This window comes from Vicia villosa, linkage group LG7, assembly GCF_029867415.1.
Source record: "Vicia villosa cultivar HV-30 ecotype Madison, WI linkage group LG7, Vvil1.0, whole genome shotgun sequence".
Classification (NCBI taxonomy): domain Eukaryota; kingdom Viridiplantae; phylum Streptophyta; class Magnoliopsida; order Fabales; family Fabaceae; genus Vicia; species Vicia villosa.
In genome coordinates, this window is record NC_081186.1 from 67,925,798 (window position 1) to 67,942,761 (window position 16,964).

General features: G+C 34.8%; 1 protein-coding gene and 1 long non-coding RNA gene across 2 annotated transcripts; both read right to left on the reverse strand.

The window, feature by feature from the left end:
* LOC131617353 (uncharacterized) lies at positions 1-2,164 on the reverse strand. Its single transcript, XR_009288560.1, has 2 exons — positions 1,938-2,164; positions 1-289 (listed from the first exon to the last, which is right to left on the reverse strand). It is a non-coding gene; the product is annotated as an uncharacterized LOC131617353 (long non-coding RNA).
* A 5,333-nt stretch (positions 2,165-7,497) lies between these two features.
* LOC131620681 (BTB/POZ domain-containing protein At2g30600) lies at positions 7,498-13,765 on the reverse strand. Its single transcript, XM_058891822.1, has 13 exons — positions 13,605-13,765; positions 11,500-12,293; positions 11,007-11,330; positions 10,635-10,862; positions 10,121-10,282; positions 9,650-9,862; positions 9,505-9,552; positions 9,322-9,380; positions 8,612-8,744; positions 8,422-8,502; positions 8,253-8,333; positions 7,967-8,035; positions 7,498-7,883 (listed from the first exon to the last, which is right to left on the reverse strand). The coding sequence occupies exons 2-13, from the start codon at positions 12,280-12,282 to the stop codon at positions 7,665-7,667; spliced, it is 2,400 nt and encodes a 799-aa protein (XP_058747805.1). The 5' UTR covers positions 12,283-12,293; positions 13,605-13,765; the 3' UTR covers positions 7,498-7,664.
* Between the last annotated feature and the right edge of the window lie 3,199 nt (positions 13,766-16,964).

The window sequence follows — 16,964 nt, forward strand, 5'->3', positions numbered from 1 at the left end:
TCACAACTTCTTTAACATAAAATACTATAGTCATTTGTCATGCCACACGAGGAACCATTTAACATAAATACAATTCATGTTCAACACAGCGGATTATAATTCATAACATTGCATAATCATCATCATTCATGCAAGTTCTCTAATACAATTATAAACAACAAAGACCGACATAATAACTCGTCTCTAAACTAGCGTTCCCCAGTGTTACATTCAGAGCATGACTCGACACGGACTAAGGGCTAGCCTATAAGCTATCTTCACCCAATCAAGACGCCGCTACATCCTTAATCTGAAATCATCAAAGTAAGGGTGAGTTTCATTCGAATTAATAAGCATTATGCAATCATAAGCAATAAAATCTCATAGTAATTATCATCCACTCAATCATACATATAATCAGAATTATTACAACAAGTAAACATCAATCCAACAATATTGGCCATCGGCCCACAACTCATCAATTATACCAATGATCAAGTTATATTAACAACATATTCTTAATACATCAATCATATAAACACACCAAGGCATAACACTGAATTCCATCCAATCATGTTATAACCAATGCATATGATTAAACTGACACTATGCATGTGGTACCATACATGGGATATACCCATCCAACTGATATCCTCATCACTGAGATACAGTTTAACCAGCACCGATTCCACACACAGGGAATCATGCTCACCAAATATCCAGCACCGATTCCACACACTGGGAATCATGCTCACCAAAATATCCAGCACCGATTCCACACACTGGGAATCATGCTCACCAAAATATCCAGCACCGATTCCCCACACTGGGAATCATGCCCACCGTTTTGATCCACTTTCATCACCGGGATCCATCACCAAAAATGTATGCCAATGAATGCAACATATAACATGCTTACAACATCACCAATCCGATGTAACACATCGTCTCATTATCATCACCAAATCATCACCAATAAGCATGTATATATTCTTAGCATTCATACAAACATATCACACATACATTCACCACAGTTCACATGTTAATATTAACAGTATATTAACATTCATAATTCATCAATCATCACCACGTTCATACATCGTTACATCTAACATCATTGCACACAATGTAACCAATTATCAAAACAACCCAACAACATAATCACAAAATATGTATTCATTTACGACATGTTATAAACCAACATCACCCAATAAATATCACAATCTCATCACCAATACAGAACATGCATCAATAGTCATATATATAAGCACATATACATATACTATCTTTCAATTCATTAATAATTAAATCGAGTTTAAAAAGTAAAGTTGGCTATTGCCCATTTTATCAATTCATCAGATAAAGCATCTCATTAGCTTCACAACGCCCAAAACGGCACATAAATCGGATACTCGGATCAAAAGTTATGAGTTTTCAAAGATAAAACATTTTTAGAAAAAGTGCTGCAGGAACGGGGTTGTCCCTACGTGGGAACCGGTTCCTGGCAGCTTCAAAGTCTCGTCTCTGGTTTTTACTATGGGGAACCGGGTTGTCCCTACATGGGAACCGGTTCCCAGCTACCCAGAACCCATATTTCTCTGTTTTTACAAGGGGGAACCGGTTCGTCCCACATGGGAACCGGTTCCTACGTACCTGCACAGCAAAAATCACCATTTTGACAGCATTTACCATATCCCAATACCCCAATTTCAGGTACATACGAACATACACACAAATATCATTGTTTTTCACACAATTACACATTTCAAACAAGTTATTGACATGTATTAACATCATATATCACAAGTATCAACAAAATCATGCCAATTCATACAAGATTATCAAAACCTAACAAAATTCCCAAACCCGACACGTACGATTGAACTAGACAACAATCCTAATCAATCATACTACCTACAATCACATAAGGAATACTAACCCGAAGAATCCCCCCTTACCTCAGAGTCGAACTTCGAAGGTTCTCTTCCCCTTTGGCTCTTCTCACTTTCACGTGTTCTCCTTTCTTCAGACTCAGTTCCTGCTTCTCCTTCCTCTTTTCCCCAAATTCCTTATTTTATGAAAAATAAAATAAATATTATAATGGGCTTGCTTAGTCAACACCCCCTCTTCTGCTAATCACCACTCTAGGCCCAAATGTCAATATTTCACCATTTTCCAAATAATTCCAAATAAAAATACTAAAATTCCAATTATTTAATTTAAATCCAAATTAAATTAATAAACTGAAATTATGGGGTGTTACAGTCATGACACTAAATTCCGGTTTTCTCGCCCATTATCTATAGTTTAGTTTTTCTCACTTCCATACTTTTCTCCACTTCTCCTACACGTTTTATGAAACTCTTGTACGAATTGAAGCCAATAAATAGAGTTTTTCAATGTTAGAACTTTTTTATCCAAGTTTTTAGAATTTATTTTTAGGCATAAAATTTAGTTTGTAAATATGCTTGTTTGCTCACACTAAGTGATAAGTGCGCCTTAGAGTTAAGTTCTGCAATTTTTCTATTTACATTTGGGTCGTTCAAGTTGTAATTCTGTCGGCATCTGATTTCCGATAATTTATTCAACAATTTTATACAACCTCATTTAAATCATTTTATGAAAGTCAAGTCTTTATAAGACCAAGTTGAAGTTGTTATATTTTATTACTAAATTTAATATGATTATGTTGCAATGATACCCTAAGTGAAGGTGAGCATGTGATGACAGGTGTTGAATTTAATATGATTCTGCTGCAATGATACCCTATAACGCCCGTTTATATTATTTAATTATTTGATTGTGAGTTATTTAAGGAAAATATAAATTATAGGATGATTGTGGTATCAGATGGTATGTATTCCTAAAATAGATGGTAGTGCCTTTGATCTAGAAGTTGTAGAATTAAATAAATATAATTAGTTATAATTATTTATTTGATTTGATTTATTGGAAAAATTAGGTGATTTAGTATGATTAGAATAAGAATTATTATTTGGATATAATAATAATAGTAATAATAGCATAGATGATTAAATAATTAGTTGGGCCTATTATGGTGCTAGCATAATGAATAGTAGGGGTGTGTGTGTTAAGCCCACTAGTGATGTAGAAGTTAGTAAAGGGTTAACTAAAATAAGGGAGAAAAATAGAATTGGGAAATATTTGGAGAGAACGTGAAAAGAGAATTTTATCGTGAAAGAGGAGAAGAGACACAGAGAAGTTAGGGCAAGGATTCCATTGAAAGAGTATAGGATCTTCAATCTAAGGTAAGGGTGGGGGTTCTAACTATATAAAATTGGGTATGATGATTTGTATGTAGGAATGAGTTTTGGATTTGTATTGATAATTTAGGTTTTGATGAGGAATCCATGAAAATGATGTATGTTAATAATAATTCTTGTTGATATGTGTAGTGTTTTGTTTGGATATGTGTAGTATTGTAATTGCTGGAAATTCTGTGATTAGACTGCTTACTTTTTATGTTGATCACAAATTAGAATTTTAGGGGTTTAGGGAACAATCCCGTAGTAGATGAAAAATACAGATTTTGAGACTTGTTCAGTGATGTAACCGGTTACATTGTTGATGTAACCGGTTACATGAGTGAAAAAATGGGGAAAACGTAATTTTTGGACAATTTTGGGTGATGCAACCGGTTACATGGTTGAGGTAACCGGTTCCATCAAAGAAAAATGGGGTATTTTCACTTTTGGAACTGAGGTAACCGGTTACATGAATGATGTAACCCGTTACATCACTGTGTTGGCAGATTTTTCCAAAACTTTGAAAATTCATATTTTTTTACTCAAGTGTCTGTTTGACGCGCCGTTTGGACCATTGGAAAGGTAAAATTATTTTCTATCTCATAAAAATATATTGGAAACCATTAGACAATTATTTGATATAACTGATGCTTATTTGGACGTATCTCGTGTAATATGCGATGGTAATAACGTTGTATGATTAATGTGATTCTTTTGCATGATGTGTTGTATGATGAATATGATGGATTGGTGATGTTATGATGATGTGGGTAATATGAAGCCTACGATGAGGTATGAATAAGATGATGAATTGATGTTGTTATGACGATGAAGTGATGGTCAATATTGACGTTTGTTGAAGGCTTTTGCCTTGTGGTTGCATAATTGGTGTCGTTGTTTTACAATGTCCTGGATTGGCAAACACGTTGGCCTGGATTAGAAAAACTACGAAGAAGACTTATGCCCTGTTGATGTCTATAATAATTGGCAAATTGCGAAGGGGGCTTATGTCCTGTTGGTACCACATGCATTTGCACAGTATCAGTTGCATTGTATTTTACATGATCATGAATGATGATGAGCTGTTGATGATGAATCCTTGTATAATTGATGATGTGACGATGAGTTGTATGTTGTGGAATAATTGTATATTACTTACTGATAAAAGATATCGATGTTTTATAAAGTGGTGAATTGTGTATGACTTTATTCTCATATACTTGTTATCAAACGCTTCTTTATATTGTTATGATATCTCACCTCTTTTGTTTGATTGTTACCTCTATGTTGGTAACACACAGGTAATGATGATTAGTGCGCTTTTGGAGTAGCTTGGAAGATGTTGATCTTCCTGTTGCTTATATCGAGTCGGGTTGTGCTCTGACACGTAACACCAGGGGGAATGAAAGCTTAGATTAATCTTGTTGTCTTTGATGATTGTTTGGAGTCTTATGAACTCCATATTATTTGAATAAATGTTGTTTATGTTGGATGCAAATGATTTTTTGATAATATTATGTGAATCCTATCCGCTACGTAATAAAATTGGAAGTTGAGAATTATGAAGTTTTGTTTTTGTTCATCTGCATAATGTATCTATTTAAATAACTGAGCAAGTTTAATATGTTTTGAGAAGTGTGACATCCTAATTGCATATTTATTATTTGAAACTTTTACCCTGATTTTATATTAATAAATGTCGGGGAAATTAGGGTGTTACAATCCCAAGAAATTGAAGCCTACACTGAATGACAACTCGACTACACAGTCTCCTTCTTAATATGAGCATGTCGATAAATTTTTTTCCGACTCACCGACTCCTAAATCTCAAAAATCTCAAAAATCTCAAAAAAGTTCAAACAAATGAGCTCGCATAAGTAAACCGCCTCTGACACCTATTCCACTTAAAATTCCAACTATCTAAGATATGCTTATTCCACCTAACATTCCATTCATCGGAGAGATGCCAATTTTTATGAACCCTTACATCGAGTGGATCGTAGATGTTGCAGGGGACGGTAATTATGGTTACCGAGCCGTCTCGGTGTTGCTTGGTAATGGAGAGGGTAGCTACACGGTTTTCCGTCATCTACTCATCCAAAAGTTGAAGACGCATAAAGAATCGTACACGCGATTATATGGAGAGGAAGCTAAATTTGAAGCAGTTAACGAAGCTCTTATGCCTTGGATGAGTCCTTACAAACTAGTGTCAAAATGAATGAAATTCCCAGAAATGAGACATCTTATTGCATGCGCCTATGATATGGTGTGCATTGACTTGACGCGTTATGGTTTTTCGGAAACCTTTTTTCCACTCTGCACCGCCTACAAATTCGAATGCTCGCATACCACCTACGTATTGGATGGCTTTTATCGGGATGTCCCATACCACCTACGTCACCGGAATGAGATCTACATCATACCAAAGATGTCGAGACGTGGCCGGATCTTTTTATTGATAGGATGCACAAATTCGAAAGATTGAATAACATCGAGAAGGAATCGAATAAGAAAAAGTCAAAACTGGAACCACCAATAGATTTAGCCGACGATAGTTCTTTTGATGTATTTTCTAGTTTCAAAGTATAATATATGCACTCCTTAACATTGCAATATAATCATTTTTTGTCAAGTATTAGTTTATGTGTTTATGTGTTTTTCTTCTACTGCTACTGCTGTATTATTCTGTTCTGTTAAAAAAAATAGCAGGGAAACTTCCGTAGATGTATCTACGGAAGGCTCTAATTTTGAAAATTATGGGTTTTTTCCGTAGGTACACCTACGAAAGCAAAATATGTACGATACTTACGTGGATATACCTACGGAACGTTCTGTGACAGAAAATGTGTGGTCCATATGCACCAAGATTTTTTATAAAGTTAGGGTTTCTAGTGTTGTATTACACACAAACACAAAAATTTCTCAAGAGAATTAGTTCATGGCATCTCTTTGGCCATTATCATGGCAGCGATCATCATCCAAGTGACCCCCTCCTGAATAATTTATTTTCAAAAGGGACGGACATGTTGTTTTTTCTCCTCTCAAACCCCGGTGCAAATGAAATTTTAGCACATCCATTCCTTGGACCAACTAAAAAGAGCTCTGATGTCTTGGTTAGAGGAGGAGTACAAACCTGGCGAAGTCATCAGATGGATTCAGAGGCTTAGAACAAAAACCTCACTTGAGACCAGAGAAATAGAACGTTGGTGGGATGAAGTGGAAAACGACATTGATGTCATTCAAATGATGCATGGATCAGATGAAATTATTTTGACTGTTGTAAGTTCTTAGATGTAGTATTTAATTTTCTGTTTGAAATTTCGATATAATATCAATTTTTAATCAATGAATGTTTCTTTTCCCGTTGCTTTGCTGGTTTCTTGATTTTGAATTTATTCTGGAGGTGTACCTACGAAGTGTTCTATATGTGCATCTACAGAATATTTGACGCAAATGTAAAAAAAGGTGCTTTCAGAGGTACATCTACGAAAGCAGGGGACAGTTTTGTCAATAAAGTGGTGCGTGAAAAATCCAAGAGGTCTAATAAGAAAGGGTTAAATAAATTTTTGGTCCCTATAAATATTGCAGTTTCATTTTTAATCCCTCATGGGTTTTGGCAACGGTTTTAACTGGTTTTGACAACAGTTTTTTTGTAAAAACCGTTGCCTAAAGGCAAGGAGGGACTAAAAATAAAAATTGCATTATTTATAGGGACCAAATACTTATTTAACCCAATAAAAAATTCTCTTTTTTTTCTTCTTTTCTGTGTAAAAAGAGAGAAAAAGAAAGAAAGAAGTATGTGACTCACTAAATCCTTATTTAACTAGTTTCTTGCTTAGCCAATTTAGTTTTTTTTTCCTTCCAAAATCCATATTATATTTGTAAAATAAATTTAGACAATTAAAACCCAATGAATTATATTTTATTTTTTTACTAAAACTTTCTTAATTAAATAAATAAAATATTTAAATACGGGTAACAAATCAAATCAATGAAAGAGAAAAAATTACGAATCAAGTATATTTTAGCTTTTACGAATTTACTAAGGATCCATTGGGTTTTCTTTCGTAACTTCAATTGGTAGGTAATTTCTCGCCTTTTTTGTGCCTTTTGTTGGGATTTTCCCATTTCTTTTGTGTAAAAAGGTGGGAGAACCTTTAGTTCTCCCGTTAATATTATCTTGATTAAAAAAAAAAAAAGTATATTTTCGTATTTAATTTTTATTTTTAAAAACGTAAAAAAAAATTACATGTTCACAGACAAAGTAAACTAATTAAACATCAAATGTTGCACTTCAATTATTCTTTAGTAAAACTATATGGATTTATACATTATTACATTATTCAATCAAATAAAGGAACTTGCATGTATAGGTAATAGGAGTGCCTATCTTTTCTATAAGAGCCAAACCAAAAGCTTTTAGAGAAAGTAGCCATAAAGCTCCAAGTAACAAATACAGAAGTTCCAAGGATTAGTAGTATCAGTTGTGGGTCCTGTGAGAACCACCCGGAAATACCTAAAGGGAAGCAAAGCATTGGGACCAACTATAGGCCAAGATGCAAACTGACCAGGTTTGCATGTTGTCCTGTCATTTTCATGGACCCTCAAGTCCCGCCAGCTCTTTCCGTCCGCCGAACCCTGATTTGCGTGCATCAGACACTTATTATGGAAGAAACAACAACTAAATCTTATCCCTCTAAATAGAGTCGACTGTTGTGTACCTGAATATTCCAATGTCTCGGAAAGGCCTTGGAGCCATCTTGCCTCATGGTATAGTAGTTGCACATAAGCTGAAATATGAAGTAAAAAACATAATCAGATGCGCTATTTCAATCCAACAAAAATGATCTATCTACTCATTGAATTGCAATTCTAGTTTCAATACTTCATTTGTCAAGCGGCGATGAATCGTCAAATTAAAAGTTTTATTTTGCAGTCGGGTAATTTTGATGTTTTACTTAAACTAAGTATACAATAAATAGCTTGCTTAAATAACAAGTTATGCACCTGATGATCTTGTCCAAGATCAACCATCCACCAGGAACAGTTATGTCCATTTTCCAAACGAGGCCCGGCGAAACATGTTCCCTATCATATCATAGCCAAATGAACTATTAGGTTCCATCCAAGAAATTAATAGTTCAATGACAAACGACGATAAATCAATTTAGCATACCTGGTAAGTTCTTGAGACCAAAACCTTAGGATCCGTGTATCTTGAATGGGGGCTGCTGGCTGTGATGGTAATTTTCTTTGACTGCAACAAATTTTTATTTTTGAGAAGTGAATGTATAAACAGGTCAAAGATCAGAACTTGCAATAAAAATTCCTAAAAACTAAAGAGGAAAATGTAAAGCATGACCTACCTCTGCCAAAAGAGGATTAACCCACTGGTGTTCACCATATGATGTGCCTGCAAAGTACAGAACTCCATGGTCGTCCCCATCACAAATATACTGGAGCTCCTTGTAACTAGACCGTCTATGTTGGAATCTAGCACTGCAACCGATGAAAGTTATAACTCCTGTTAGGTTTTATTTTTGGCGGGGGCGGGCTGAGAATGGAGATTATAGTAATATCTAAACATACACCAAGAACAAAAAGCATAAAGACAATATCCATGACTTGAATTGAACTTGAAATAGGCCTAACTTGGTAGCCAAGCAAACCAATTTTCAATTGAACTCCAAACTTATTTTAAAAAACTTCAGCAGCCAAGTAACTAATGTGTGACTTGTGCTATATTTCTACATTTCTGATATTCCTTTCCTGTATCCTGATATCAATTATTGTCAATGATAAAATAAGAGTTTGACCTAATTCATCCCTACAAATCTGGCTAGATAAGGCCTCATAAAATGTTTGTCACGTTTAAACCATTGTTAAATAGGGCATCTATTTGTTTTCTTATGGTCAAACTGCTACTAATCTACATAGGATCTCCAAAAACTTGAGATGACTCTGGCTATCCACTAGGGAGGTTATAATCTACATTTTGAAAATTGGCTCAAAGGGAAAAGCATGATGTAATGTCCGATGAAGAATCTGAGGAAACAAACTATTACGAAGAACTTACTTAATTTCATTTTCTGGCCTTCCCAGCTGATGTTCAACAAAATTTATTGCCTCATGAACCTGTAAGAATATAAACAACATAACAATTAATCAAAGATAACGTTCACAAAACCGCACAAAATATACAATCTGAATCAATTGGAAAAGACAAAAAGTATTCATTGGAATAAGACAGCAAACTTACGAGACTTTGTAGAACAGGAATATGTCTGACAATGTTGCTATTCTGCAACTGCACGATAATTACACGGCATAATTAGATTAAGAATGTAATGGAACCCAGTTCCTATAAAATTGGCAATAAGTATCTGAATGTAGAGCAGGCGAACCTTGTCAAGTAAGGAATGTTGTAGTAGCGGAAACCGCACAAATGACAGCAAGTCATAAACCAACTGAATCCTCTCCCCAAAAAGGACTTCAGGTTTTGAATTTATTATTAACTGATCAACCACTTCCCATCCAAATAACTCTTTTGCATTCATGCCAAACATTAGGATTGCATTAAGAACTTTCTCTTCGGATGTCACCGTCAGATTTGGATGCTGCACGTTCAAATATAGATTTGAGAAATTGCATATGCAGGAATTTACCAAAGTACTGTTCCAACTTTGATGGCATATCCACATAAGTAAAACTCCATTCCTTTATTCTTTATGCCTTTCTACTCATAAAACTTTTCTGGTTTAAATGTAAGCAAAGGAATAAGCCGATCTCTTTAGAAGATATTGAGTGTCGTTCAATTAAATTCCTTGGATTTAACATCAAATTCAACAAATGGAGCAACTTTAAGAGAAACACACCTTAACGATGTCGAAGAAAGTTGTATCGTCTAACAAAACAAAGTCAGTGCTGGCACTGATAAAATAGTCAAAGTTCATGGAGATTCTCCTCTGCAGCGTTTCTTTAACAAGTGTACATGACGGGATTGAAGAAACCACATGGAGGAGTGGACATACAGAGTCCTGCAACAAAGTTCAATAGTTAGCTTCAAAAGCTACATCATTAATAGATGCCAAAATTGTCTTCTTCCTCCTCCATTTAATTTGTTTGTATAATAGAAAAACTCTGTTGTATGTATGACCTTCACCCAAAAGAGGAACTTCATCCCTGCATATGACGTGTAGACAAGAAGTATCAATATCTTATAATTGATTATTGTAAAATGGTTATCTTCTCTCCTTTTGTTTTCATAAGTCCGAAACCGCAACTCTCTTCTCCAATCACTTAATCCAAGTGGCATTCACAGGATAAATGATTCTTTCTATCTTCCTAGAAAGTATTAATTACTGTTGTGAGCGAAATTTACTCAACTACCTGTGAGAGGCCTTCTAAAAGCATTTTGCAGCATTCTTGGTGAAGAAATGTCACTCCAAATCGATCAGCCAATAGGAGGAGTTGGAGCAACATAGAACCAGAATCAATAACTTTCTCATTCAATTGCCCATCATATAAAAAGTCAAGCATAACCTTGAAAGCTTCTGGCGGCACATCCCGTAAGGTAACCTCGGATGACATGCTTTCACTCATTCCATTTGTAAACATCTGTAAAAAATAACAGCATCTTTAATTGATAGTTCACTGAAGTTAATATTTCCTCTATAAAATGAAAAGATTGATGCTTAGGTGCATAAATCTTCCTGCTACGAATCACAAGTTATCAGATCACAGATAGTGAATTTGGGTCACCTTGGCAAAGGGGATACTCCATAAGCTGAGAACAATTCTGTGTACTCGTGCAACAAACCCATAATTCTCAATATAGATGTCTACATCACTGTACTGCCCCGATAGTTTTAACTGCCCCAGCCTCTGAATGCTGACGGGAAGGGAGGGTAATGTTGATCGATGAGGTCCAATACACGGATATGTTAACTCCACATTCTTACCCGTGTCAAACAACTTGTTATCTACCTTAAACCGTTCCATAACCTCTTCACATTGCTTCACCAGTGGCATCACTTGAAAATGTAGACTTAAAGCCCTCAATAAATCAAGTTGTTCATGTGGAATCTACAATATAGAAAAATACAACAGTACATCAAATAAAATAAAAATCAGAAAGATGATAATCCGCTAGGCAAAATCACAAGACAAATTTATCATAAATAGAGTAGGGGAATGCAATAAGATTGCCTCAATAACATATCAACGATGAACAATAAGTACGAAGAAGTGGTACCTGGGTCCAGCCAGTGTAGATGTAGTGAAGCAGTGCATGGAGAATCGGATAAGAAACATTGGGCAGTGTGATGACAAAGGAGGAGCAAAAATTGAAGTTTCCAGAAGCAGCTAAAATCGGCTTGTGAGCAGGAACAGGTCTTTCCTCTGGACCAACGATGAATATCATATCAGACAAGTCCCAACTCTCTAGAAAATTGTTGAGGCCCCATTTGTCATAGTCCATATGCAACTGTTTGTAAGTAGCAACATCATCCTCCTCAATTTGATAATCACCGAAAAACATACGCTTCGATAACGGCATGAGAGAGTGTGTTAACGAGAGGACATTGACATTTCTGTACTTAACATGTTTATCCCAACTACTGAGACCAATATACTGAACATTACAATTAGGATTCGAATCAGACCACTGGAAAACAACATCCTGGAAAGGGTATTTCCCATTCCCTATACTGATGAAACCGTCGTAGATACTGATCCAATAACTCTGAAATGAGTTGGAACAACAGAGACCAACTCCTGCTTCGTCAACAACAGTTTTACCGTTTACCTCAATTCTGAGACGCCGATTCCTATGACTCCCCAATATGATTGTGTAATGAGGACTGCTATCTCTTTTGTAGTGGTACCCTTGGCTTCCCACATTCTCCCTGAAAACCAATGTGACATCGTTGCAGGCAAATGCATCGAAAGCCACGCATCCTCTACCTGCTTCCTGGAATTTTAAATCCTCTCGCCATGCGCACTCAAACGGTGGCACAGTCAGGAACTTCTCCACCATCTTTAATTTATCTGACAACTCAAAAACAGGGTTGTCTTGTGAGTAATAAAACAATTAATATGAATAAATACTCAACCAGGCAATATATGCTAATAAGAATATTGAATCAAATTCGCAATTCAAATTGAGATAAAACTCTGTTTGATAAAAATAACTGATAACTGGTAAGCTAATTTTTAGCTGATAACTTTTAAGCTAGTTGATGGCCCGTAGCAAATAAGCTAGTTAATTGAATTTGTAGTGTTTGATAAAATTGACTGTTTATACTTGTAAAATAACACAAAATATATATATATATATATATTTAGCTAAGAATTTAATTGAAATGCAGTGATTGTATAAAGAAATTTTACACCGTCAGTTAATTACAACCGATAATTTGTATAAAATATTTGACTTTTATTTTAATTTCTTTTGAAGTAATACAGTTGAGTGGTTATGATGCACTGATAGATTCAAAAAATTTACACTGACAGTACATAACAATTAAACCCTTTAGCTAATATTTATTTGTGTTCGAGATAATAAGGATAAAATTGAGAGGAAAAAAATAAAAATTTATAGGCGTTAAACTATATGCTGTTTGAATTAGCTTATTAGAAAAAAGCTACCAATTAGAAAAATAAACTACAAGCTCATGAGAAAATGATATTACCAAACATGTCTTTCTTAAAGATATAAGTCACAAGGTATACAACAACAACAACAATCAAGTCTTATCCTACCAATGGAGTGGGCTACATGGATCAATTTCACCATAATGTTCTGTCTAAGACCGTACTTCTATCCAAATTGTTAATTTCGAGATATTTCTTAATAACTTCTCTTATAGTCTTTTTAGATCTTTTTCTTCCTCTAGTTGTTTGACTTCTATCCACCTGATCTTCTCTCCATGTTCAAACCACCTAAGTTCATTTCATTGCTCGCACCCCAAAATAGAGAAGTAAAAATCAAAGGATTGAACGAAATAAGATATAATGAATTTCATCATATTACATTTCGTTCAATCCATTACTTACAAATCCAAACAATAGAATCGAATTATATAACACTCCATTCCGTTCCATCTCATCCCACGTCTTTCTTTCGTCTAAATTGTAAATTAAAGTAGCAAGAGCAAGGCCATAAAACCAAACTACAAAGTCCAACCTTTCATACAGAGCATAACATTCTAATGCATTCACTTCCCTATTTAAAACTATACCTCTTCTGTAACTTCTAATTAAATTATGAAATCCACAGAAAATTCTTTCAACAACAAAAAAAAAAACGTAACAAAAACAAAATTTGAGATCCCCAATTACATCAAGAGATGAAATTACCTGCAAAATTGCAACCCTTCTTTTACACCAATTTGCTGAGAGCAAACGAAACCTCACATAACCGTTCAAGATATTCCAAAAGGAATCGCGTCAATGGAAATTCACATAATCCGTTGATGATTGTTATGAAGAGATTGATGGTGTATTCGATTATAATATATATAAGAAAAATGAATGAATTTATAATGGTGTCACATTATATTGTTGTTTATTCTTATCCAAGGCATGTATGAAATATCTATGCTGACTAAGATCCTCGTAAGGTATATCATTTGGATCCAACAAAATTTATTTCATTTTATTGATTTTTTTTTGTCGTCTTGTGGTTTTATTTGCTTCGTTCCACACGTGGGACCCTCCCAGTTATGTCTTGTACCTTAATTTATTTCCACTTGCATTTGTTTAGTTTTGAAAAATGATAATAGTGTTGCCTTACTGGAGAACATTGTCAATGGATTGAGATGGGTAAATTTTGATCTTCCCTTATCACCTAGTTTACCTTCTTGGGTAAAATCCATTTTTGATATGGATATAGATACTTATGGATACTAGTTTACCTTCTTGGGTAAAATCCATTTTTGATATGGATATGGATACTTATGGATAGGGGGTGTTCAAAACCAAACCGGCCCAATAGAAAACCGTAAAATCGAACTAAACCAAATTAAAACCGCAAAAAACCGCATTTGGTTCGGATGTGTTTGGGCCATTTTTTAACAAACCGCACGGTTCGGTTCCGGTTCGGTTTACAGGTTTGTATTTTACAAACCGAACCAAACCAAACCAAACCAAACCGCATTATGCTACAACTCTCAAACTTCAATTAACTTATATTCAACCCAAACTTAAACCTATTATGCCTTACTCTTACCATTAAAAATGATTTTCTTTTCCTCACATTTAAAGTTTCAGTTTAAGTCTTCTTAAATCTCTCCTAGCGGTATTGCGTCTTCTTCTCATCTTCTTTTTCAAGTACATATCACCTATTCTTTTTCAAGTACATATCACCTCTTCTTTTCTAGTCTTTTATCTTTTAAGTTCTCACTTTTTCATCTTATTATTTTTATTCTACCGTTCTCTATTGGAATTACGTTTTTAATGTTCCCCTTCTTATCCAATCTCTCATCTCTTCAGCTCTTTCTTTTTCATCTTCTTTAATTTTTCATCTCCTCTGTTTTTCTATTTCATTATAATGTTTTTTATATTGTTTTATGCTACTATTTTATGTTTTTTTATTTCACTTTTATTTAATTTTATTTTTGTATATTAAATGGAAAGTTGTTATCCAAATATGATGAATTTTGATGTTATTTGATAACGCATAAATGACTAAATACAAAGTTATGTTGTCATCTATATATGTATGTATGGCTCAATAAATTTTTGTTAAAAAACCGAACCAACCGAACCAATCCAAACCACATTAGTTTGGTTCGGTTTTATTTCTAAAAGCCAACCGAACCAGACTGAACCGCACATTTTTTTATCTTGCGGTTCGGATAATTTTTTACGTAAAAAACCCCAAACCGCACCGCGAACACCCCTACTTATGGATTACCCCTATTTTGGTTTAATATCCTTCGATTATGAGATGTAAATGGTTCAAAATGATGAGGCTTTTTTTTTGTCATGGCTAGCAAAAATAGTCTAATATTGTAAATTACAACAAGACTTTGTTTAAGTTAATCAACTTGGAAGTCGATGAAGACGTCATAGTCGCAACAGAGGTTGACAGTGGAGCTGGCACAATGATGTTGAGTAAGGCAAAAGACGGAGTTGGTGCAACGGCGCAGAGTTGGCCTCCTTGCGGAGCGGACATGATTCGAGGCTAGTGGCAGAGCTGATATAGTGTGAGATTGGTTCCAAACTTGGCGTGGCGGTATAGAGTGAGGTTAGCGGTAGGGCCTGCTTGGATCAAACATTTATGTCAGAAATAACGTGAAATTGTTGTTGTGTAATAATTTTGATATGAAAGATCTAAGAGAAACGAGTGTAATACTTGGTATTAAAATTACTCCATCAAATAAGAGAATCTCTTTTGAATAGTTTCCCTATGTTGAGGATATTTAATGTGCATGCCCTGTTTTTAGGCTCGCATCCTTTAATGTGCATGCTCCATTTTTTGTTGGTTTTCGCGGGCATGCATGTTTGCTACCCCTACTTAAGAGGACTCAAACCTCAAATTACATTGTCAAAAGTTCCCTTCTATCCTTGAGGGGCACAAAGATGCTAATTGAAACACCAAGTCAGATTATTTCAAAGCAACAAGTGGTTACATCATCAATGTAGCTAAATGAGCAGTCTCTCGAAGTTTAAGAAACAAACGATTCTAACTCATTTACTATAGAATCTTAAATGATATCTATTTCAACCGCTAGTATAAAAACCAAATTGATTGAGATGCTTGCTAGTAGGGATTCAACTATGGAAAAAAACTGGTGCCTGTTATCTAGAACCACTACAATAATATTGCGACTATTGCAAAAATTAAGAATCGTTAATACAACGATAAGAGAAAAAAGTTGTCGTAAGCACACAAGAGTTCCTCTTTAATGGAGATGTTAGAGTGAATTATATACCCATTGATGAAAATTTAGTTAATTCTTTGACAAAAGGAATATCTAGAGAGAATGTCCAAAATACATCCAAAAGGATGAAACTATTGCCAATAGATAAATGAATCACTCATATTGATAACCATCCTAAAAGACTAGAAATCCACGAATTAGATTCAATGAGTAATAATAAGTTGGGAAGTGATATGGAAAGAAACATGCTATTGAGCATGATTCATGAAGCGAATAAAGGTTAAGGTAATATAAACTCGTAATGAGATCTATACTCTGTGTGGAATACCTAGCTACATGAGCACCTTGGATAAACCCGTCTTTACGAATATGTTAGTGAGACCACTTTCTATGGAATCTCAAGCATAGATTCCTAGATACTAAAGTGTTAACTATACAAAGATATATGTGCATGGCCATTATAGCCTTTTTTAGAATGCACGCTATATAATAGTTTGTTAGAACAAGATTTGTTCTGATCAATATTCTGTGTTTTGATGATAACATTATATATGAATTTTGTATAAGATAATGTGGTACTCTAATCCTTTGCATTTTCCATTTCAGGAAATACATAAAGAGTATGCACAAATCAGCGCTCAGAAGCACTGACTCAGAAGGTTCTAGATGGCTACATCAGAACATGCTCTAGGAAGACATCAGAAAATGGTCAAGCAGAATCAGAACGTGAACTGTAAAACATCAGAAGAACATGAAGTCAGAAGTAGAAGCTCTGAAGTTCTGAATGGTATCACGCTCAAGCTCTTCAAAGTCAAAAGACAAGAAGATGCTC

Excerpts from the sequence above, each read along its gene's own strand:
- LOC131620681 (XM_058891822.1), bottom strand. The coding sequence starts at position 12,282 with ATGGTGGAGAAGTTCCTGACTGTGCCACCGTTTGAGTGCGCATGGCGA. Across the intron at positions 9,863-10,120 it reads CTTTCTTCGACATCGTTAAG|CATCCAAATCTGACGGTGAC; the intron begins GTGTGTTTCTCT and ends TTGAACGTGCAG. Across the intron at positions 8,503-8,611 it reads TTAATCCTCTTTTGGCAGAG|TCAAAGAAAATTACCATCAC; the intron begins GTAGGTCATGCT and ends AATTTGTTGCAG.